Below are 26,019 nucleotides of genomic sequence, written 5' to 3'. Positions count from 1 at the left end.
ACTGGAGACTGAGATTGGTGCTGAGGCCTGCATCGTGCCAGGGTGGTGTGGGGGAGTTCTGACACCTCTCACACTGAGGCCAGTGCACACTGGTGCCAGGTCGATGATGCCAGGCCCGATTCCAATGCCGGGCACAGGGCAGACTCTATGAGGAGGATCTTAAGGTGCTTAGCCCATGACTTAAAGGCCCTGCAGATCTTGCAGGCCTCGGACAAGTGAGCCTCACCCAGGCACTTGAGACAAACCACGTTTAGACCTTTCTCTCTCTGCTCATTTTATTTTCTTACCGTTAGTTTAGTGGCCGTTCAACCACCTGTACCATGTTCTCCGCAAAAGGAAAATACCCTATGCATATGTAACACCCATTCACTGCAGGCTACCAGTAAGGATAGAACCTGAGAGCTTCCATCTTCAGATGCAGGAAATTACTGCAGTAGCTTGCAGTGTCAATAAGCTCTTCTCCTTTTACTTCATAGATGAAATAACATGCTCCATTGTATGGAGCTGCTTAAGATCATGTTTTTCTGGGCTGGTGTAATTTATCTTCTAATTTCATTATGCACCCTGGATATGCACATGTGTCAAAATAAACACATGCTTGGTCACATTTCTGTCTCTACATAGGGTATCTTTTGTTTCTCATGAAGTCTTACTTGATGAGCAGCACTGCTGGGAACGATCTAATGGAACTACCCAGCGACAAAGGAAGGAAAGTTGTGCAGGCCAAGCCTGTTAAGTTATGCTGTAACTTGTGAATATGTGCAGCAGCATTTCAAGTGGGCAAGCTGGTGGGGAGATGTCAGGGAATTTCCCTTTTTTCCTGACAGTTCTCTCTCTGGATGGTGCTAAACAATTTAATTTTTAAATGCCAACAGTGTGACCAATTGCTACCAATTTGTCCCTGGGCACAGAAGTGTGCTTTTGAATATTTCACCAAATAACGTGCTCCCAGAAATACTCTTCCTGCAGTGCAGGTACCCTTTCATCTCTGATCCATTCTGCAGAAGGGCTCCATCCTTCCTCTGCAAAAGATTTCATTCAGTAACATTTAGAGAAGAGCTCTTACTTTGCCCGTTAATCACATTTTATTAAGTCATCAAGGTCCATTATTTTTCCTTGGATCTCTCAGCCAAAAAAATCCACCAACAACTGCTTACAATGAACACCTGTCTTCGAAGACACTTCAAAATAGAGAACATATGGAAGTTTAACAGTGGTAGAAAGCTCAATCTATTGTCAATTTCATTGCTTCAGTCTCCCTTCCCGGGAAAGTTTTTTATCTGTAACAATGAAATCTGTGCATGTGGCATGAATTTTTGATAAGACACTATTGCGTAGTAATTTAGTAACAGTGCGCGCGCGCACACACACACAAAGACATTTTATAAACTGCTCATCTCAAAATTTGGAAGCGCTTTCAGATTCATTGGGGGATGGCAGCCAAAATTTGTTATCTAATTGGATGAAACTCCTACTTTCTGCAATTTGGATCTTGCCTGCTTTTGCCCAAACTCATTAAATGCAGCTGCACTTGCAGTTTATAATGACTGCCTCAGTGAAGACTAGTCTGAAGCTAATAACTGCTCTGTTTTCTCTTATGTCCGACTTTAGGCCCCTTCGATGGGAGTTGAAACATGTCCAGATCTTCTCTCCTTGCAGTCACCCCCCACATCCCTTTTTTAAAAAAAGCTAGATTGTCTTGCTAATTACCAAGTATGCAAATTACACCACTTTTGAGAGAGAGAGAGGGGAAGAAGTTTTAAAGTAATTACTCACTTAGATGTCACACACAGTTCTGATTTATATTTCATATTTCAGCATTGGGGGAGAAGCTGCAAAGCTGTCAATCACAGAATCAGGAAATCTTCACATATGGAAGGAGGACCAGATGTCCCAATATTAAGGGTTGTTGTCTTATATGTACAGTTATACTGTTCTCACACTTAGAAAAGTGTCCCTTTAGTCCCGACATAGATTCATTTCACATTTACTAAAATACCACACAGCACCCTCATCTGCAGTAAAGATGTATTCATATTTTATACAACTTTGTATCTTTTATAATTTGTTTTCCTTGTATCTGGGAACTATGCCAAAATTTTCCAGAGAATTTTCAGAGCTTTGCAAGAGTCTCCTTCTATCCAACAGCTGTATATTAGTTGTACAGATAACTTCAGGGACAATTCTGCCTCTCTTCCTTCTCTTTTTTCAGTTCCATCTTCCTACCAAACAAAGGCAACCTAGGAAAGTAGGTCAAATTTGTAAGGTCATTTTGTAGCACCTGATTTTGTAAAGTTCAGGGTGCATGTTCACACGGACACATGAAGTTGATGAGGCGCATCCCCATTAGCATGGGCAGCTTCAACTTTGTCAACAATGCACTATGGGTACTTATTCCACAGTTCCTGTTGGGCCCTTGCATTGTGGGTTAAGATCCCAGTGTTTGATGGGACAAAAATGTGCTGCGGGTGGTTCTGAGTGTCTGTCGCCAGCCTCCCATAGTGCACTTCTCTCCTCATCCTCCCTTTGGAAAGCAACGGCAGAAGTGTTTTTGCACCTTTTTTCATATTCATGCAGATGACATTGCAAGGTTAGAATGGAACCTGTCAATCTTCAAATGTTGTGGTAAGTATTATGAGCAGCCCCCACATGCTGCAGTATGTGCAGAGCCTAAGCAGACTTCAGAGCAATGAAGACCACGAGGAGGACTTGGACCTACATGAACATGAAACACTGGAGAGGAGGAATGAGGAGGTGCTAGCTGCACTCAATGCTTTGTATGCAGTGGAGCGCCCGTTCTGGTGCCGTGAAACAACTCAGCCTGACAGGACCGCATTGTTCTGCAGGTATGGGATCATCAGTAGTGGGTTCAAAACTGTTGCATGCATAAGGCAACTTTCATAGAACTTTGTGAATTGCTTTCCCTTGCCCCCTGAAGTGCTGCAATACCAAAATGAGTCCTGCTCTGATGGTTCAGAAGTGAGTGGCAATAGCTCTGTGGAAGCTTGCAATGCCAGATAGCTTCTAGTCAGTGGACAATCAGACCACCTTGCCACAAAGTACATAAACCACAAGGGGTAGGTACTACTCATTGGTGTTGCAAGCATTGGTGGCTCACAAGGGTTTTTTCACTGACATCAACATGCAACAGTAAGAAAAGATGCATGATTCACACATTAGGAACTGTTCTGTTCAGAAAGCTGCAGAATGGAACTTTCTTCTCAGACCAGAAAGTCACCACTGGAGGCATGCAGATGCCAATAGTGATCCTGGGAGATTCCTTGCTCCCTTGGCTTATGAAGCCATACACAGGCAGCCTGGACTGCAGTAAAGAACAGCACAAATACAAACTGAGCAAGTGCAGAATGGTAGTAGAATGTGCATTTGGCCATTTAAAAGACAGGTTCAGGAGCCTCCGGACATGGTTAGCCCTGAGTGAAAGCATGAGTCCCTTCATGGTAGCAGCCTACTGTGTACCTCATAACGTATGTGAGAGTAAGGGGGGGAATTTTTATGCCAGCATGGAGGGCTGAGGCAGATCACCTGGCCACTAATTATGGGGTGCCATATACCAGGGAAATAAGGAGAGCACAGTGAGGGGCACTGCTAATTAGGGAGGCTATGAGAAGCAGCTTTATGAATGACCAGAGAGTGGTATGAGAGTCATGTCAGTAGCTCTTCAGGAGGTGCCCCCTGTGATATGTGATATGATATGTGCTGGCCTGTAAATCGTCTAACCCCCATCCCCAGACAACACAAGCAATAAAGACACTGTTTGTGCACATTCAATTGTTTTTATTCAAGGGACAGTAAAGAAGTTCATGGCATGAGCTTTGGATGTGGATAAGTAAGGGCAAGAGGCATTTTGCCATCCCAGGTGGGGGAATGTTGGCCTTCTGCTCTGAGAAGCATCCCTGGGAGTGGAATGAAAGGCTGCCCTTGATTCCCCCTTCCCTACGCATTCTGGGGTGCCAGTCAAGGGGGAGATTAGGGACCATGGTGAGGAGGGCATGTGGGTTCATTCATCATTGGCGACAGTGGGCCTCTGTGCTCTTGAACCAGGTACCCCAGGAGTTTTATTTGCTGCCTCCTCAGCTACAACATCTCCTCCTGGGTCTGGACTTCACACTCTCTGAGCCCTCCCTAGTCCTCCCAGTCTGCCCTCTGCTCCAACAGCATGGTTCTTCTCTATTCATTTTACTGTGCCCTGTCTGTAGGAGCGGTTTGGATGTGCTCTAGGAACATATCTTCCCAAATTCATTTTCTCCTTCGGGTCTGTACAAGTCTAGCAACTGAAAGGGAGTGGGTGCAGTGGTGGTCGACAAGCCCATTTGTAGTGAGGTGCAGTGGCCTTCCTCGGACTTTGAGGCAGAAGAAACCTCTCAGAAACCCTGGTGGGCAGGCCCAGAGCAGCTGGGCCCTGCCCCACACCATGCGGCACCTGGGGCCAGAAGTGCTAAAGATGGGGCCCGGGGCTCATTAGAAGGTTAGCCTCCGAGGCGAGCAGAGGCCTGACTGGTGAGCTCAACTGGCCAGCTGCCCTAAGCAAGCTCTGGACCCACTGCCGAACCTGCCTGTGGCCCAGTACCCACAGTTCCCAGACCTACGTGGACCTGCTGGCCCATGGCATGTGCTGCATCCTGAGGACTGACCCATGCCATTGAGCCTGCCTGCTGACGGCTACCCTGAGGGCCTAAACTTGCTCATGTCAGTGAGTTTCCCCACTGCCTGCTACCCTGAGAAACAGGACTGGCCCAAGCCTACCAGCTGCCAGCGAGCTCAGGCCCAAAGACCTTCTGGAGCCCACAGTCCTGCCTCCAGTTGACTAACTCAACGAAGTAGAGATGCCTAACTGGCCAGATGTGCCTGTGGCCACCTACCTGAAGGATGCCTGCTTTCCTGACCTGCCTGAGGACTCTGAGTGGGGACCGACCCTGATAGAGGTAGAGGTTGAAATCGGCCTGTGGAACACTCCACCCAGGCCCATGTCCATGTGTTGTGGTCTGGATCCCCATGGACCGTCTCCTAGTGGAGGTGGTTTTTAGGGCCCCAGGCCAGGGCACAGTGGAGTGGGTGGGCCTGCGCCTTCCCCCACACCCCGAGAGAGGCCGCTCCTTGCCTCTCCTCACTTCATGATGCTCTGGTTTGTGGCCGTTCCCCTGCCCCTGTGCTAGGGTAAACCTCGGTGGACTGTTTGGACTGCCCAGCCCTGCAAGGCCAGGCTGGGCCACTTGACCACCCTGTCCTACCCCAGGGCCAGGGCTTATAAACTGTGGCCCCAGGTTTACAAACTACGGTGCTCAGCCCTGTTAAAAAGTGCTGAGCTTCTTGATTGCTGCCCTACCCTGCCGCAGGGCCAGGGTTTATAAACTGTGGGCCCGGGTTTGCAAACTGTAGTGCTCAGTCCTGCTGAAAGGGTGCTGGGCTCCTTGACTGGGCTTACCACCTACATTGTTCAGCCTTGCTGAAAGGGGTTGAGGTCATCAACTGTTGCCCCACCCTACCCCAGGGCCAGGGCTGATAAACGGAGTTGGTTAACTGATGCCCTGCCCTAGCCCAGGGCTAGGGCTAGGGCGAGGGCTGGTAAGCTGTGACGCAGCCCAGCCAGAAGGAGTTGGGCTTGCCAGCCCATGGGACTTTAGCAGGGTGTTGTGACTGTTCCTGCCCCAAATGGGGCAGACCCCCCAGGCACTGACCGCTACACCACTGTTGAGCACTCTGCTACAAAACATAAGTGAAGGCTGGACATTGGAGAGATACAGTTACTGCAGGTGAGAGAAGTTTTACAACTTACAAAGGAATTTCATTGAAGAGCCTCCGTGGCACACAATAGGAATATGATATGTGCAAAGACAAATTTTGACTTTTGAGCATCCTCCGTGAAGCAGGTTCCACACAGAGATCTTAAGAGATGTGCTTGACTTGGTTCACTTCCAGTCATGGTAAGGCACAGATTAAGTCATGTATTCAAGCCTTTGATTCCAAAACCAGTTTCTCTAACTGTGCATGCTGCAAGCAGGTGGTTGGGGAATCTAGGGGCTTTCACAGTGGTTCCCCCCATGGTTCCCCTACCAGCTTTTCTGGGACATTGAGCATTTCCTTTACCCCATAGACGGAGGGAATGGAAAGCAGGGTGGGAAGACATAGCAGTGTGGCTTTTGCTATTGGGGCTTTTTGTCTCTCACAGTTGGCATGTGCTTCCCCCCCATCCCCAATCTTGGCTTGGACAGCAGAAGTTTCCCTTCTCCCAGCAGCCCAGGGAGGGGCGGAGGGTGATCCAGTCATTCCAGAGCAGCTTGTGCTAACATTATAGCTTAACACTCCTTCCCTTGCTTCCTCTAGGTTGCAAAGAGAGCTATTAGCCTCCTTAGAATAACGAGCATTGGTAAGGAATGTGTGCTAACTGAATGTGGGCAGGAGGCTGGTCGGTATGCTGCACTGCTCTGTGGTGCCATGATGCCAGATGATTTATTGCTGGCTTGGCGAGGAAAGGTGTCTTCTTATGGAGGTGAGAATAAGGCAGATTTCCCCAAAAACCTCATGAGAAGAATTAAGATTAACTGTCTGAGAGCTTTATGGAGATGTGTGAGGAGAATCAACACTCCATCCTCAGACACATTAACAAGTTGTTCTGCCCCCGGCTGTGTAGGTACAGTGCCCACCCCAGATCACACCCAATTGCCTTAACCCACCTGTAGCATGATTAAAAATGAGAACGCACCAGAGATGCCCTCTCCGTCATCACAGTCTGGCTGTGAAATGTCCTGGGAGGAGGGGATGTTACAAGAACGTGCCTTGCTGTCCGTGGGATCAGTTGCTCCATTCACCTGCTGACCATTGTTGGCATTCTCCTCTTTTTCATCATCCATATCTTCTTTCTCATTGCCAGAGGCTGTCTGAAGAATCCTTTGGGAAGCATTCACAGACTGTGTGGGGACATGGTTGGGTTCCCCCGCCCTCCCTCACTGCAATACTAGGCAGCTGCTCATAGAAGCAACATGTTTGTGGTGATGACCCAGAATGTCCATCTGCCTCCTTTGTACTCTGGTATGCCTGCCTGAGCTCCTTTATTTTCATGTGGCACTGCTGGCTATCCCTGATGTGTTCTTTTTCCACCATGCCCTGGGAGATCTTAGCATTGGTGTTCCTTTTGCTGCTTTGTACTTTTGCCAGCACAGCTTCATCCCTTACTCCCTTCCCTCCATCAAGAAGAGCCTGGATCTCCTGCTGACTGCATACTGGAGCTTGTCTGTGACCATGGGAATTCATGTCTAGATGTGCTGCTGAGATGTACTTCCTGCATGGTGCTGGCCAAAAAGGAAATTAAATTCAACATTTTCCAAGCTGTTTCCGGGACACCTGGAGAGCAGTAGAGCTGAAAGTGTTGGCCAGTGTGGCAGATTTGGGCACTGTGGGCCACCTCCAGGAGGCCAAGAATGTCAAATTTCACAACACTTAGTTTGCATTACCCTAAAGTCTACTATTCAAGGTTGATTTTTGGCATTACTCCTTGTGAAAAGCACGAGTATAGAAGTCAACCTTAGGGCCCTTGAAGTTTGTGGAACGGACCATGTAACGTGGACTGAATGCTTAGAAAATAGACCTAAGACACCTACATTTGACCTAATCTAGTGTAGACCAGGCCTTAGGAAATTGCAGGGAGATGGTGATTCTTGGCCCTCAAGTTGTCTTTCAGGAAGCGTCATTAGCTCCTGCCCTGAGGGTAATTCCCTTGCTAGTGAATCATCTGTAATTTACTGTCAAGGGAGTTCTCTTAAAACCAGATGTGCAGCATCAGACCAGTACTCCTAGATAGTGGTGGAAATGCGGTGGTGGGAATGGAAATAAGGGGTGTAAAACCGTTGTACTGATAAGTTCAAAGGAGCGACGTGGCCAGTCCCAGCATGATGAAATTCTACCTCTGACAAAGGCCAGGAGGAGAAGTAAGTGCAGGAGAGTCCTGATCAGAGGGCTTTTGGTAGGCATTTTCATGAATTTTGGCTTCTGGCATTCATAAATGTACGAATGTTGAGATCTATCTTCTAAAGGCTGAATAGTCTCTCAGTGAAAAGGTAAAATATCCAATGGCATCAGTTATTTACCTAGTGACGTGTAGTGTATATTAAAATATTCCCATTTGAAAAGTCATACTGAATTTCACAAGTCTTAATGATAGTTGCTAGGTAGGAGTTTAATCCTATTAGAAAAGTATTGAACCTATAAAATCATGCCAATGGTGGTATTAATATATTTCAAATACTAGATCAATAATATAAATGAGAAAAAAGGTGATTACTGCAATATTTATGAACGGGCAAATAACATTTTTCACTTGCATGTTAAAAAATCATACATAAAATAAATTATTGAATTATTTTATTGCAACAATAAAATGTTCATCAACTACACTTTAGTTACTTGTATATACAGACAACCACACAGAAGCAGTCTCATTTGAAAAATATAGCGTGTGGAAAATTAGATTATGAACTCTGCAAACTCTTACAGAAGGAAGAGGCTCACATAAGAAGGGTATGACAATATTCCTTGGAGGTCATCCATCCATAAGACATTAAGATATGTTTCATGAACAACTTTGTACTAATCTTATGTTCTATGTCAAATGCTCCTCCGTTCAGCATTTATACTGCATAGTTCCTATAGTCTGTGGGTTGTTGTGCTTTTTTTTTTTTTTTTTTGATTCCTCAAGCTCAGTAAGCGCTTGAGGGTGCGCAGTTCGGAGTACCCTCAACTCTGTGGGTACATCTACACTAGAGAGTTTTGTTGACAAAACAGATGTTTTGTTGACAGAACTTGCGGAGCGTCCACACTAAAAATGCATTCTGTTGACATACTTTCGACGGGACTTGGCACTTCTGTTGACAGCCTCCTGCCTCTCCCCCATGAAGCAGAATATCTTTCTTGACAAAATCTGTAGACAAGAAAGCCATGTGGACACTCCAGGGAGCCCTCTGTTGACAGACAGGGCTTCCAGCTCACCAGGCCCTGTCTGCTGTGCTTCCAGTTGGCCGTTTTGTCAGGAGAGCAGCCGGGCAGTCTGTCTGCTCTCTGTTGACAGAGCAGATCGATAGACTGATCTGCAATCTGTTGACAGAACTTTCGTCGGAAGATCTCTTCCAACGGCAACTTCTGTCAATAGTTCACTCTAATGTAGACGTGGCCTGTGTGGTTTCAACAAAAGTTGTGGGACCTTGGCACCTAATAGGATTGAGCCCCTAGTGGACAAGACGGTGAGGGGGTGGGTGAACATATCTTTAATCCTACTGTAATTTTTTTTCCCCTGAAATGAACATATATTGATGCTAGAGTTGTATGGTCTGTTTGATTATGGAAACTGAGAAGCACTGTTACCAATTTCCTCTGTTGATTGTGATCGTGAAGCACTTTTGTCATAGAGATTGTGTTAGAGATTGATTACTGGTTGTCATTAATGATGATTTGCACACTTGAGAGATTGTCTTATGTTGGAAATAAAAGATCAAGTGACAGGGCTGAGTCTGATCCAAAAATAGTTCTGAATGATATATTGTCTTAGGCAGAAGAATTAAATTGTATGTGTCTCTCTGGATTTTCAGAAGAGTTCAGCGGTTACAGCTCCTATTTATGTGACCAAGTGAGTTAGTGAAATGTCCAAGAGCTCCACACACAACAGCTCCCATTGTTTTTGTGGGTGAATGCTGACCATTTTAGAAGAGTTGACCCTTACTGTGTACCTAGCATGAGACTATTGTCTTGAGATATTCACAGGTTAGACAAGTGTTGTTAGGTCTCTCGTCAACAATAAAGGTAATTCTTATATCTGACATGATTTGTGATATGAGTGTGTGTTTATACCACAGTCATTGATGACTCATGCTATTTAATTTGATTAATCAATGTGACTAACAGATATAATGTTCTGGGAATGAAAAGAAGTTTTTCATTTGTGGTTCTGAGCTCATGGACAGCTTTTCTTGGAAGTACCGATAATTGAGTGTGATTAAAAAAAATAGGTCTTTCACTGACATTTGAGCGAGTTATGATGTCATGACAAACACATTTGATTTTAGATATTTTTTGGTTTCTTTTTATATGTGGTTGGAAGGAGAAAACCAAGATGCATTAATAGAGCAATGTTGGTGAGTATTGATTTTTAGAAGAGTGAAATCTTTCATGAATCTCTCTGCCATGAACGTGTGTCATGATGTACCAGGCTTCAGCACTGCAGAAAACTGTAATTTAGATCACAGGCAGCCCCAAGCTTTAAAATGAGACATCAGATCATCCTTCTCTATTCCTCAAAAAGTGACATTTCTTTCAGCTGTTCTTTAACAAAAAAAGCTTCAGCTCTTTAAAAATATTCCACAATAAAAAAGGAATAAAATATCATTAAAATCTTCTCCTTCCACTACCATCTCCTGTTGTTGTATTGGAATATCAAAAAGACTGATAAGGAAATGAGCGTTTTGCAAAGATTTAGGAAAGTTTTAAATTAAATGCCCAAGAACTATCTAGGTAAGAGGAATGGGCACACTAACAGTACAGCTACCCAGGATCATTATTTCTAAATAATCAATTCTGGAATAGCTATTCCAAAATAGCTTATTTCAAAATAACATAGCTTCACACAAGAATGCATTTTGAAATAGCATGTTTGAACACGTAGTGCCTATTTCAAAATACTTTATTTTGAAATAACACTATTCCGTGTCTTAACAGGGCCTGTTTCAAAATTGCTCTTTTGAAATTGGCATTATTCCTCCTGCAGTAAGGTTTACAAAATTCAAAATAATGCGCCTGTTATTTTGAGTTCATTTTGAAATAGCATGTGCATAGTGTAGATTCTTACAGTGTTATGTCAAAATAATGGCTGTTGTTTTGAAAAAACTTTTCTGTGTAGATGTAGCCTAATTGTCCATACGGCACTCTTGTGTGGCATGTACTGTTCCCCAAAAATCTAAATCAGTTTGTCGTGGATGTTGGCCTTCAATCAAACTTTTGAATTTGAGCTTGATGCTATACCCAGCAGGTTCCAACAATATGATATCAATATTGGTGCTCCCTAAATTGAGCTAATGGTATTTATGTTGATGACAGTCACATGGTAATATCAAGCTAACTGCCTTAAATTCGAATTTATCTCATAGTGTAGATGCAGTCTTAGATCCAGAATGGCACCTGTGACTCAGTTTAATGGGTACTAGGGGTGCTTCTGCTTCATGGTTGAAAATGGATTTAAATGAATCCATGGTTTAAATGGTTAAATAATGGTTACACTCCTTTTTTGGTTTACATTTGCAGCAATGATGATCTAAATGATCAGGTATAAAGTGTTGAGTCTGGCACAGAAAACCTATTCAGATGACAGAGATGTTATGAAAGGGTAAAAAGGACTTTATAGCATGTACATTTGTTTAGAATGAATCTGTGCCTAATGCTCATCCATGTTTTAAAGTAGAAACTACAGTAACTGGTTTTCTTAAAGCTGCTTGTCAGAGAAGCATTTGTGTTTTGTGAAGTGCAATTGAATTACCAAATGGGATAAATGGTTGCAATACTGACGTGTTACTTTAGAGAAATAACATCTGCTTTTGTGAGTGCAGAAAACCTGAAGCATTTAAAAGGTGTGCGTGGGTGGGGGAGGAGGGAGAGTGGCAGTGGAAACCATTATGAAAGTAATGCGGAGAAGGTCCAAACACCTCACCTGTTTTATCCCCAGGTGTAGAGGGAATTCAAAATTAGACTCCAGCTGGCAAATAAAAGTCTGAGCCATGTGAGCCAATATCCCCTGGCAACGCTAATTTACAGCCTAATGAGTGAGCACCTTGGTTTTCTGCCAGTGTTAGCTAAAAGCACTAGATGAGGATTCTGTAACGCAGTCAGCAATCCCTTCCAGGCCAGAACTTGGGTCATGTAACTGTGTGGTGAAATTGGGCAGCACTGTCTCTTAGTTGGCCTGGGAGGCACTGGAGGAACTGATGGATTTGTCTGTGTTCAGAATCCTCAGTATAGCCAAGCAGTGTCTCTTTTCCACTGGCTGCTGGGCACTACCAATGATAGCAGCATTTGTGATTTTGTAAAAGGTGGCTTTCCAAAATTGTCATTCAGATATTTTGAACAGTTTTGCATTGCTAGATTCAGGTGCTGGGTCGCTCTGTTGTTGGATGAAACAAATCGGGAAAACCCTGCAAAAGAGGTGAGTTAACTGCAATAGTTTTGGTTTTTACTGTGTCACAGTGGAAGATACAGAAGTTGCCACAGTGGGAGTATCTATGTATGACCAGCTACAGAGTTGTATCAGAGCCCAATTTTTGAGGATGGAGAATTCATATTTCCTTATCAGATATAAAAAAGATCTTGGTGCCACAAATAGATTTTCAGGCTCTCCCTGCAACCCACTAATTTTTTTTTCCAGATTATCACACAAAAACTTGACTTCAGTCTGAGGGATTTTCATCACCTGGTCATTTTGGGATTTTATCAAAAAGTATTCTCCAATTCTCAAGGCCTGTGCTATATTTTGCTGCTGAGTCCTGCATAGTGCTGTGCACGTGTGAGTGCTGAGTGCATTCTGCTGGAACTGGTGTCAATAAGCAGTTGCAGGCACTCAGCATCTCATAAGAATGAGCCCTGATGGAGAACAGCAAGCTTTTTTTAATGTTACAGTATTGGTGATGAGGAGGTGTCATTGGTTAGGTAATGGTCAGTGGTAACTACATAGCTTTTAATATTTGATTATCTGGTAAGGAAGCACATCCCCCACCTCCTTTGCACTATCTGAAGGAAGGATGCTAAGGTAAGGTTGCTAATTGTCCAGTCATTTTCATCCCTTAAATTTTTAGAGGGCCATTTTAGGGGGCCATTTTATATCTGCTTTTACTACCAACTTCTTCATATTGGGTGTTTCAATCAGGTGATCAGATGTTTGAAGTGTTAATTTGCCTTTTTTTTTTTTGTCTACTAGATTGCTAAATTAACTTCTTGTACTTGTCTTACCAGTAACGTGACAAACAGCATGTGTGAAAAGTTGGGAGGGGGGTGGGTAATGGTTGCCTATATAAGACAAAGGCCCTAATATTGGGGTGTAACCTTTGTTCTGTATCTCTGTGCGGGGTTGAATTTCACAAAATACAATTTTTAGTCTCTTGATTTAAAAATGCACAAGCTTAAAAGACAATACTGGTTATTTAATACAGGGCTGGCAAAATTTTCTGTGTATTCAAGGTTTTTCTGAGTGGACTCTCATGTTGGTATTGAGTATTGTGCAGACAGTCAAAACATATTTTGGTTGTCAGGTCCACAATGCACTCTGCCTCAAGTCAGATCTTATTTCTCCTTCATTGCTCATTTCATCCTCTTATTCCACTACTTCCCAGGACACTAATGCAATTACTGATGCTCAGCTTTTAGCCTTTCAGAAAGGAACCAATGTTCACAAAAGAGGAAGGAGAGTCTGTGGAATGGGCAGACACTGGGATAGTTTGCATATGTTTTCCCCTCTAGTACAGAAACTTACATGATCACTTTCCACATGTCAGATTCAATGCTAGAAAAGAGTTGCCTCCCTAACTCCCCTCGCACCTCTTAAGGGCCAATTCAACTAAGTCCGTAAGTTGCAAACGTTCTCAATACCCATGGAGAGTATTGATTATGGCCACAAACCTGTAAGAATAACCAAAATATATTTCTTCTTAAGATAAGTTAATCCTACTATTATAATTTTTCAGTACCTTTATAATGGAGTAAAAATTTGTTCAGCAAAGCAGCAGCTAGATGAACGGTAGAGCCAAAAATCATTCATGGCCCACAGGTTCTAAAATGTGAGGTTTACTTGCCTCCTGTAGTCACAAAGTGGTGGCTTGTCAAACACTGGATGGTGAGCCTTGATGTCTGGGGTCCTTGAATGACCTCTGAAAATTAAGAGTCTCTAAAATATAACTTTTACCAAATGTCATTTTCTTTTGACAACTTCTGTTCAATTCTGATTCTCTATATTGTGTCTGTCACCATGGTCCCCAACTCAACTTTGGGCTCCAGAGCAGAAAGAATTTGAATAAAAATGTTTGAATGGAATTTGTGTCATTGTTTGAGCTGCTAATACGCTTTTTATTATACTTACGGAAAACTTTTACATTTCATTCTCTTTCTAGGACCATTCTTGTTGCATTATGGCAGGATTCTCCTTTTGACTGCACCAAGACACTGCTGGCTTTAGAAAGGGGATCTGAGCTCATATGGCCCCTTTTTGAGCTGTTTGTTTTCTAATCTCCTGTGGAAGATCCTAATTTGCATGTTACTTGATTTATCCAGCTTGGAAGAAAGAAAACTGAACTGACGTGCTTGCTGGGCTCCAAACCCATTATTACAGAAGACCCAGGTAGGATAAAACAGAAATTGAGATCGCTAAACCAAACCCGCTGAATAAATCTTAAGGGTTAGTCCTGTGAGCACTTAAAGCACAATTCTGCCATGATCTCTGTATAGGCAGACACCTGAATTAACAAAGTGCATGGTCTGGATGCTGGAGTCCACCTCAGTCTCAGGTGTTCAGAAATCATAAGTTGAGTCCCAAAAATCATGACATCAGCTTAAAAAATTACAAGATTTTAAAAAACACACATTTGAAGTTCTGTTTGCCCTCTCGCATTGTGCAGCCATGAAAGCTAGAAACCCAATTCACATGACTCCTGTATCTTGGACTACAGAAAAATCACCAAAATCTGAAGAGATTTGTAATTAAAATCATGAGTTGGAACTGCTTCCACAGAGCTTATTGCAGAATGATGGTTTTAATATGCAGCCTAGTATGTCAACATAGCTACTCAGTAGTAGAGACTGCACTCAAATATTCACAACCTCACACCATCAGATGTTTGCTAATTAGAGGAAAAAGTAAAATGTTAACAATTCAAATGCAGAACAAGTAACTCACAGTGTAGTTTATTATTTCTTCACAATATTAACTAGACAGACATTGAAAGCTTAATGGCAACATGTTTTTATAACGATTTAAACACAAAGAACAATGTAATCATATTAAACAATGATAAACTTGCAAGCTACTTTACCTTACATACATCATCCAAGATAATGGATAAACTATATCTGCTCATATACAATGACACTGGTGATATTTCAAACTCAGATATTCAAAAGAAAAATGATACTTAAATAAAAATATACATGATTTGTTGTGTGTTGGGCATTCTTAATGCTTTATAACTTGATTGTAAGGATTCAATTCCAGGATAAAGATGCATTAAGTTTTAGCACAGAAGCACATTTTAAAAAAAAAAGCTAATTTAGATTAGATTGATTCCTTTGTCTTCCTATTTTTCGTTTTTGTTTTAAAGCTATGTAGGAATACAAAAGAAAACTGAATATTTCTGCCTCCAAAGGATATTTGCAGTCTCAAAAAATAAATCCAAAAATGTTTAACTTCTCATAGGTGGTATTGGGTCTCATTAACCCATTTGTTATTTTGTTAAAAAAATTAAAAAACAAAACAAAACAAGATCTTTACACATGCAACTTCATCTCACTTTTCATCAGCATTTTTTAGGATATTAAATTATTGCAGATGCACAGCCAACCACACCAATATTTGGAACTCCCACAGAGGTGAGTGGAGGGTTTGTGTATGCAAGCACAAGGAGATTGTGCCCCATAACCTGCACCTATAGCATACTATATTAACCTTCCCATGCAAAAGTCTGTTTCCAGAGGAATTACTCCAGTCTACAGCTGTTGTGCTATATTAAAGCAGCCCCCTGAAAGCTGTGTGTCAGAGATCAGAACAGGAAACTAAGAAAATATTATATTAATTGTAATTATGGGTTAATCCACAAACATGTAGATGATTGATTGAAATCTACTTCTTGGGCCATCGTGTCCAAGCTTCTCCATCATACTGGACTATGTGTACAAACCCCACTTTAACTGCCTTCAGCCCCCACTATCCCTCTTTTTTTCTGTTGCTTCAATTACGACAACAGACATTATTCCCTTGTCAGAGCCAATGTCTGAACTATCCCGTCTCTAGTGATTTTGCAATAGTTAGTTTTAGGCTCTTTCCCCTTGGTTTAGAATAGTTATTTACTTTGTATTTAGGGCTTTTTGTGTTTAGTATTTATCTGGGATTTATCAGTGTTTATTACCACTGCAACCAAAACAGATGAAAATCAGTACAAAAATATTAATTTTTCTGGGTACATGTCGGGGTTTACTCTGGACTGAAAAACTGGGGGCAAAGTAGTATTCAGTAGCTTAATGCTTTGAATTTTATTTATTAGTGTGGCTTGCTACAGAGCTCAAAATACAATGCCACCTCTGAGTTTAAGAAAACAATACTTATCTTATCCACAGATTAAACTTTTTCAATTGAATAAACAGTTTACTGTTTTAGACTTAGAACTTTTAGCATATAAACATTTATATTTGATAGCTGGGCCACACCTTTTGCAGTGTGTATACTCAGTTTCATCTTTTTCTCCTGTTTTTGTTTTTAATTTGAATACTTGCTTGTGTTCTGAAATGTGTTTTGATACAGGTTTTTTTTCTTCCCATTTCAGTGTGTCATATCTTTAAACTGTTATCTGCTAGCAGTTTGAAATATGTATATGATAGGCATGAGACTCATCAGTATGTTCGCATGCACACATACTTCAGAACTTGCATGCTTGTACGTTTGTTTATTGTGTGCCTCTTTTAAAATAATATGTAGCCTTATTTCAACAGGCAGTTTTACATATCCATATCCATAATAATACATGTAGCTCACACAATGTATAGTATTTTCCTGATTTTAAAAAAAATTATTTCTATTTGTCTCTTACAAAAGTAGGATGAAAATCAGGGGAAAAATCTGAATACCTCTTGTAAAACTCAGGAATTTTTCAGAAAAGAAAGGGTTAAGCCAAAGGGACTTATCTGAACATCATGGAACAAATCTTAGCTGAACTTATGAAAATTTGCTTTGTTTAAGAAAACGTTTTCTTTATTGAAGATCAAAGCCAAAAAGAATTAAAGAAACAACAAAATGGTGACACAGTGTGTGTGTGTGTGTGTGTGTGTGTGTGTGTGTGTGTGTGTGTGTGTGTGTGTGTGTGTGTTTTGCTCTGTTTATCTTCAATGCCTATCATTCATTTTCTTTTCATCTAGAGGAAGGTTGGCCAAATCTCACATACACTATTATCCTTGGTCATAGTTCATTGAAACATCTCCATTTCCTCTCTTTGCTTCACACATCTTCCTCACAGCCAAGTAACTGTAGAAGTGCAACTATGGGATTGCCTTCCTGAACTGATCAGAGAGAAGTGATTTTTAACTGGAATGTAGTTTTGGAGTAAGGCCTCGCATTTTGTAGGGAAATTTCTGGTTCATATGGTAACAAAGAAAATGGAAGAGACAGAAATAACGGGGAAAGGAAGAGGGTTGAAGGAGCTCTTCTAAAACAAGCTTTTATATACATTCAACGTTTCTAGTATAGTGATTAATAATATATGCATCATCAACTATCCTTACAGCTAATGCAGCCACAATGTTGTACAATTCTGCAGTCAGGATGGGAAAGCTCCATTATCTATTTAATAAAATAACCATTAACAGTTGCCATGACTTTTTAAACTTATTAACTAATATGCTGGGAATCCCAGTGAATAGATACAATAGAACACAAACCGGCAGCATCTACATAATCATCTCTGTAATGTAACTACTTCATATTACTTCTAAAGCAGCTTTGAAAAAAATCTTGCTACTGGAGGATACGCCAAAATAAACTCTATCCAAATTATCTTGGTAGTATAGCAGCACAGGAATTTATAGTTACTCTTTTTTTATGTTTTGATACTGTAAACCTGCAATAAACAATTCAACATTGTAAAAGTTCAAGGTCAAATAATTCATTATCTTTAATGGGAGGGGGGTTAAAGGGCACACACTAAAATAAAGATTAGATTAATAAATGTGGATTGAAACACTAGCATAGTGCCAGTTCTTGTTCAGCTTTGTACCTGGCTCTCCATAAATTAAATCTGTGGGAAAACCAAGCCCATTTTCAATTCCTAATATGTGGTTCCCTACGTTAAATACTTTTCATAAGTGCCTTGCACAAACACACAGTTTTAACATTTCAGGTATTTTTACTCAGCAGAGTTTAAAAACAAATCACATTTTCTTTAGAAACATGTTTCTTTAAAATTAAAATAATTTCAGATTTGAAATGCAAGGCTGACTTCATCTTTGCCCATAGAAAGTGTGGGTGCCATGACTAAATAGCAATAAAAATGATGAGATGCACAAATCTAAAAACAAGCAGCTTTGAAGACATGACATCAATTACAGCTTTAACAATGAACATATTACATTCCTAAATTACTGCAGACAGTTTGCATTTAATGCCACAGTTATATCATTGAAATCTCAAGGCTGACTCTATACAGTTTTTCATTGTATTTTTTCACTTTGAAAAATACTAGTATGTTGTTACTGTACCTTTATCCAGAGATATCTAACTTGCCCCTGGCTGTACAGTTAGCTATAAATTTCATACTTTGAAAGTTTCATAGTACAAAAATAAAAACACTTGACTTGGAGGTTTAAGGTGGAATTCACAGAAGCCAAAAGCTTATAAAAGCCCACTTTGAAGTATGTTGACATGACTGCATAAATCCTGCAACCGTATATCTTAAGACACTATAAAGCTGTGTATTAAATATTCTTAATTAATCTTATTTAAATTGCAGTTATTGTTTGAGAAGCTAACTCAGACCATCTTTTCCCCCTCCTTATTCTCCGCGGAAGTGATAACAGGCACCTAAGGAATCTGTATGTCTGTGAGTCTCTGTCCATCTTAAAAGATTAGGATAAATTCATCTTCTTTATTTCTATAGGAAGTCTTACGTCTTCTATTACCATGAAATACTTTGGGTAAAGAGTCAGGTGGGGGAAGAATACAGATCATCTGACATCTTTTTTATTAATGTGATTTTTGGTGCCCAGTTTGATAAACAAGTATAGTTAGAGCTAATCTGGAACTCAGATGAGGTTTCTTTCTTGTCCAATAAATTTAAACCTTTTTTCAACCTTCAGGAATTAAGAGACCAAACTGAATTGGTTTCAAACTCCTGGAGGAGCTCAGCAAGTAAACAGGTGAGGATCAGTTGCAAGCCCATTAAAATGGGACACAAGTCAGGACTCCGGACTCCAGCTGTGCTCTGTAGAAGCAGGCTCTTATGGTCTCATGGTTCCTGTGTATGGAGCTGGGAAAGACATTTTGCTGCTGAGTAAATCACTGAAACAGTAATTTCTTGCATGTCCAAAGGATTTCATTTCATCTGCTCATAAAGAGTTTCTGAATTGACGTATCATCATTTCAAGCTATCAGACGATATTGTTATGGTTATGATGTATTGGCACAATTTGGTAGCTGAAACATTTACATAGAATATATGCAATTGTATTTCAAACTGTTGTCCTGTCAGGAGACTCCAGTAGATTGCTGTCCTTTAAAGAAGTAGCTATTCTGACACCAAGTATGTACCATATTGAATTGTACACTAATTCAGTACGTGCCAGCTGAACACAATTCTAATTTCACTTCCTCTGACTTTTTTAGAATCCTATCTCCTTGAATCTGTGAGCAATTGTAAGGAAATTGACCATAGTTACACACCGTAAAGCAGCCCAAGTAAATACTCCCCCAAGAGAAAGCAGGTAGGTGTTTGTCAGTATATTTATATCATCCAGATGCATTTTTAAAAAGCTCAAGATGTTTGCGGCTCATTACAATGAATAACAATATTATGTGATACTTGAATATAAATTGTTTGTAGAATTTCTGAAAATAGTAAGTTAAATGTAAATATCTTTAATAAATAACTTTGTTTCCTGAAATGTAAAAAATAAATGATACCTCCTTTGGCAGTAATAGCTGATTTATATTTAGCGAAAAACTTCTGTTCATAAAACTAATATCATTGTGCTACTGGAAAAAAAAAACATATTATTTTATTGTTTTGTAAGACTTTTGTAATCCATGGTTATATGGTTGACTTCACTTATGTCCAAGATAAGCTCCAAGAGTAATGCAAGCTCCAACCAGAGCCAGACTTAGAATAGTCTTCAAAGAGATCCAGGAGAAGTCAAACAAAGGTCTCATATTTCTGCCATACAATTCCACAAAGGCATCCTGTATTGGGAGAAAGAGAAACAGAAAAAAAAAAAATGAGAATCCATAAGAATATGAAATACAGACAGGAAAAAAAAGATGTTTGTTCATTAAAGCTACGTTAATAATGGTAAACTCAAATTATTCAGTAAAATTAAGAAAAGCACAAAGAATGAGCTCTTTCACACATGTAGGTAACCCAGGAACCATGTCAGCATACACAATGGCCGTGTCTACACTATCCCAAACGTTTACCAATGAAGCACTGATACATATTCAGTGCCTCATTAGAATGTATTTCAACGCTTCATTAGTAAACTTCGAAATGGCCATTTGCATGGCCATTTCAAAGTGTTGGGATAGTGTAGATGTAGCCAATGCTACTAAAATTTTAAGTACTTTAGGTCAAAAATCATCTGCTGTACAGCGCCTACTACAGTGGGCTCCTCGTGCTACTGTAGTTGAATCTCTCATCTGGCAACGTCTTTAATTTGGCATGATTTTAGTTAGCCAGACATCCACTTATCATAGGTGTGACCAAGTTCCCCGTGGTCTCATTAAAGGTTGTTTACAGCCACTAGTCCTGGCTCTCCAGTATTCTGAACTGTAATTTACCCCTAAACAGCTTCTAAGAGCCTCGTAAGCAGTAGACATGTTGGTAGGTAGATAGATAGATAGATAATAATCTATCTATATAGATAATATTGACCTCCCATGGTCAAGCAAATTCTCTCATTCGGCACCAGTCAGGTCCTGAGGGTGCCGGACGAGAGAGATTTAACCTGTATAATGCATATAGTAACTATGAGTGCCTTCAGCTCCCTTTTATGCCACTAGTATTTATGGGTGCTCAGAACTTCTGATAACGAGGCCACTTTTGTTTACTTTGTAAATATAGAGTTAGGAACCAAACTTAGGCAGGCAAATTTCTTTTTGATGAATGATGGCTTTTATTTTGTGAACATGCTGAGCTTTATATACTTTCTTGTTAGATATTTCTAGTCTCTCAATTACATAGAAAATTGTTTCATGGACAAGAAGTTGACCTTTTTAATAAAAGATGTCAAAAACATCTAGACCCTGGAGAAAAAGAGGAAAAGTTTAGAACGTATCCAGATTCTGTGTGAATTGTGAATACAATTTGTGCATTGAAATTATTAGTCACACTTCGCACTTACATTGAATTTGACCCTAAGGAGCTCAGAGCTCTTTACAGATGTTAATTAAGCCTTCTATCCCTCAGAGTAGCCAAATGAAGAGAAGTTAGAAAATTTTCACAATGTCTCAGATGAAGCTGATAGTTTGGAATAGATTTGTGGTTCACAGTTTCCTGATGTAATTCCTGTGCTCTGCAACCCAGATATTGATAGATACTGCTAACTATTACCCTTATTTTTAAAGGTTTTGGTGGCAGGGTTTCAGTTAGTGGTAGAAAATAAACATTCCCTTTTTTCAGTTGCACTTCCTGCGAAATGTCTTCAGCCATTTAGAATGTTACAAATTATACAAAGCGAACAGTCTCCTGAAATGTTTGCATTTATAAATTACAGCCACTAATGGAGTAAAAAAAACAGTGTAAATTACATGAAATAACAATAAACCTTTCCAATTATGCTGTGTTTTCTCCAAAAGATGTGGATGTATTATAGTATCTTTATGCTATCCTTTCTCATTCGATCTCACTAGCTATTATCGGAAGAAAGGAAAGATTAGTGTTTTTTGCCACAAGAGGGCGTGTACGTTTTTCACATTTTTCTATCCAAATCCTTTTCAGTAGAAGTTTGTCTCTGAGGGAGATGTACTTAAAAGGAGAAATTGTCTAGTTCCACAATTTCTCTTTATAAATAGTAATACTGGAGTGAATCCAGCACCCTTTACTGAGGCAAAACTCCTGTTGATTTCAGAGGGTGTATTGCCTGATTTAGGGGGTGGTGGGACCCAAAGATTGACTGTGTACAGAAAATGCACCTTTATATTGTTTTCCTTTAGGCCAGTATTTTCAAACTTGTACTTCTGAAGTTGGGTACTCATATGTAGGTGCTTAAATATGGATTTAAGTCGGATTTTATTGATGGTTCCCTAGAAGCTCTGAGGCCTGAGAAAATCCAGCCACTTCTATTTGTGTACCTAACTTCAGAAACAAGACGTTATCAGTGTCGTTCTTAATGTTTCACTGTTTTGTTGTTGCGTTGTCAAACGCTCTCACTGTGCTGTACTTTTTTTCCAAAATGTATCTTTTACTAATCCTCCTTAAGACTGTGAGACAACACAGACTGCAGCAAATTATACAGATTGGGCTGAATCCTGCAAACCCACCAGACTCTCATATTTCAATGGGAGTTATTGGGGTGGCCATGTTAGTCTGTAGCTTCACCAAAAACAAACAAAGAAAACAAGCAGTCCTATAGCACCTTTTAAAGACTAACATTTATGTATTAAGTAATGAGCTTTCATGGGTAAGACCCACTTCAGATTTTCAGATTGGACCCACAAATGCTCATTACCCAGTAAATAAATTTGTTAGTCTTTTAAGGTGCTACAGGACTGCTTATATTTCAGTGGTAACTTTGGCAGTGTAAGGAGTTCAAGAACAAGCCTTATAAAGTACAACAAGGACAAAGTTCAAGATGCAACAGTAAAACTGTGGGGAAAGAATAAAGGAAATTTGGGGAAAAAATGGTACTGAGAAAATTCAAGTCACAGGAAAAGTGTTTAATGTTAATCTTTCTGCATTCCACATCAAACTTCTGTTACACCAGAATCACTCCACCCCAACCTCCCATATTTAGCAGAAGCTCAGCCCAATTTATTACAAAAGATAGTGCTTGGACTCCAGTAGAGAGAAATCTTGATGCCTGGCATTAAAGTAGACTAGAGGGATGCATTAACATAATGCAAAAGCCCTGATTTATGGCTCAGGAAAAGGAACGATAGGACAAAATGTTCAGCACAAAATAGTGTTTGTTACTGAGACTATTGTAATAATAACATGAACCCAGTCTTATGGTTTCTGTACAATATATTAGGAAGTAGCTCCTTTATGGGTGCCTTTTTACTGCACTTTTGCCTTCTCAAACATCCTGATTAGGCTTATTTCCGAAGCCTGTTTGAACAGCCTGTCACTATTTGTTTAAGTTTCAGACCTGTTTTAAATAAACACATGCCCATTTATGTATTAAAACGACAAAGTTTGGGGGGGGAGGGTTCCTCCCAGTGAAATGGTTTTTAATGCCAAGAGAACACTAAGCCAGTGGTGTCCAATGGGAATTTTATATTTGCCACAACCTGCCCCAGCCACTTCTCTAAATAAATGCTGGTGATTCACCAGAGCTGCCACTGGAGCTGCTGGGGCTGGAGGAGCCACCAGAGGGGCTGGGACTGGGTCTGCTGGAGCTGCCAAGCACTTCTCCCAGCAGGGGTGTGGCATGGGTACAGGCAGGCAGCACTTCTGTGTGACGCTAGGAAGAGCCACTTTTAATGGCTCCATGCACCAAATTACCACACCGCAGCGTACTGTTCGCCACATGTGGTGAGTTGTGATCGAATTGGATACTGCAGTCCTAAATTACGCAGAATGTTCCACAAGTTAGGGCTGTTTTTAAGTACGCGTACATTAGCACTTGTAATTAGATTTCTGTAATCTGAACTGATCCGATTAAAGCGTGTTTTTTAAACCTATACCCTACTTGACACAAACAGCCTGAAGTGTTATAAGTCCTCTGAGAATATTCTCCCTTGGTAAAAATGTTTTGCACCCCCACACAAGCTCAAAGCCTAAATCCTATGCAGAGCTTGGTGGACCTCTGCAGAGCTGCAATGCTTACTGAAAAGGCTTGTAGAATGTAATAGAAAATGGTTACTTGTAGAAAGTTGTACCCATTGTAGACAGTTCAAGAAAAACCTAGAGAGAGTTTTTTTCTCTATTAAATTCTCTGGGCAGTTTAAGCATAATTTCTATAGAACCCTACTACACTTCTATTACAACAAAACCCACCTTTTTACTTTAGGCTGCTTAAATTATGCTTCATTTTTGCATAAGGGAAGAGGTGGTGAGTGAGGGATGGAATCTTCACGTCTGTACCACATTCTCCTCTAGAGCAGGAAAAGGACTGGCTGGTAGATCTCCGGAACTGTGCATGCGTAGCTACCAAACTGTCAAAGCTGCATGGAAGTCTTGGCTGTGATATTCTACATGGCCAGCCTAAGAAGGGGCTCCTCATGACACTTCTGTTCCACCATACACACCCACAGGAATTGGAGAGGATCTGCCCCTGATAATCAGCATTGTCCACTTGGCTGCCCGCTTCTTCTTAGTGCAAATTCAGAAAGGCTCAGCCTCAGTGCTACACAATCTGTCTTGGTCAGGTGGGGGTGGGCTAGGCTTTTTTAGGCTGTGTAAAACTAAATATTTCCCATACACTGAGTCCAGTGATGCATTAACAATGCACGTTTTCTTTATTGAAAATACAAAGGGAAAAACCTTAAGTGCCACACTCTGCATGACGGGCTGGTAGGCAGAGCAAACATGAGGAAGTAAGGACTTCCTTTTTCTACCTGAATCAAACAGCTGGTGAGGAAGTGACTTTATTTCCCTTGTTATCATTGGTTGACAGGATATCCTCTTGAGCCGCACTGTGTTGAATGAAGTGACTATGAGACTTCCATTTCACTGAACGGGAATTGCCTTGTAGCTATTTTATGTTGCCCCCTCTGTGACTCCAAAACAAACAAAACATAAATTCTAGGCTTTTGACGAACCTTGTATGACACAGCTTTAAAGAGAATGACACAACTGCTTATGCCAAGAATTAGTGGATTAATGTTACTTCTCTTCTCCCTTGTAGCTTTTCTTACCAAGACATTTTCATAATTCCTTTGCTTTAGGAGCAAGCTTGAGAATGAATTAAATGAGCCAGTGTCTTGTAAAACAGAACCTCATTAAAATGTCATCCTACAGATGACAAGAAAGCTCCTGGAACATGAAAGAACAAACATATTGCTGTTTTTCTGGAGAGTTTATTGTCTTTATGTAAATGCAGGCTAAGTACATATGCAAATAAGAGCAGTTGTGCATGGTTTTGGTGTTGCATGGTCCTGACATTTACAAAGGCCAACAGCTTTACATTTGCAGTGCTCAAATGTTGCCTGGCATGCTTGCCAGATCCTCCTGCAAAGGAGAAGAATTGTACTGCAATTAAATCTGTGTCGAGCAACTGCCACCACGCATCAGGGGATGGGTTTGGGTCATTGGGTTCATTATTGCGGTGATAGGGTTTTTATCTCCTACAGTTCCTCTACCTGCTGTGCCACACATCAGAGCACTATATTACAATTATTTTTCTAATCTCCCATTTTCCAGGAATAGCAGTAGATTGGCTTTGACTCTCTCAGCTTGCCCAAAGTGTGAACTTGAGGCCTACTGCTGACATACAGTAATCACCTGAGATGCATGCATTCACCTGACAGAGTGGGGGCTGGCAATGCTGGGCAGTGAGGGGAGATCCCGCAGACCCCCTGTCCAGAAGCCGGTTGGGAGTGCCGGGCCAGCAGTGCCCGGGCAACTGACCAGCCATAGCAAGTGGAGGGGAGACTGGTCAGCTTCCCAGGTCCCGCCAGCCCAGGGGAGCTGAGAACTAGGCTGCCACTGGTCAGTTTCCTGGTTCTCATAAGGGATGGGGAGCTGGGAACTAAGTGGCAGCCTGCTTCCTGGTTCCCCTGTACTGGCAGGACCTGGGAAACTGACCAGTCATGAGCTGGTCATTGTCCCAGGCTGCCCCTTGGTTCCTGGCTCCCCACCACTCTGAGACTGGTCAGTTTCCTGGCTTCTGCATTCCCAGGGGATCCAGGAA

At 41.1% G+C, this 26,019-nt stretch overlaps 1 protein-coding gene across 2 annotated transcripts in view; it reads right to left on the bottom strand.

Annotated features, from left to right (window-relative positions):
- Window positions 1-26,019, bottom strand: part of BCL2 (BCL2 apoptosis regulator) — a 164,038-nt gene that overhangs the window by 9,137 nt on the left and 128,882 nt on the right. The window contains exon 2 of one of the 2 annotated variants that reach the window (XM_074987777.1): window positions 14,505-20,191. The exons of the other annotated variant lie outside the window; for it this stretch is intronic. Within the exon in view, the coding sequence (XP_074843878.1) occupies window positions 20,057-20,191 (135 nt within the window). The 3' untranslated portion in view covers window positions 14,505-20,056. Of the gene's footprint in view, window positions 1-14,504; window positions 20,192-26,019 lie in introns of those variants that run through there. 2 annotated transcript variants of the gene reach the window in all.

This window comes from Carettochelys insculpta, chromosome 2 (genome assembly GCF_033958435.1).
Source record: "Carettochelys insculpta isolate YL-2023 chromosome 2, ASM3395843v1, whole genome shotgun sequence".
Classification (NCBI taxonomy): Eukaryota; Metazoa; Chordata; order Testudines; family Carettochelyidae; genus Carettochelys; species Carettochelys insculpta.
The sequence above is the reverse complement of the archived record's forward strand: the minus strand, read 5'-3'. Positions and strand labels throughout refer to the sequence as shown.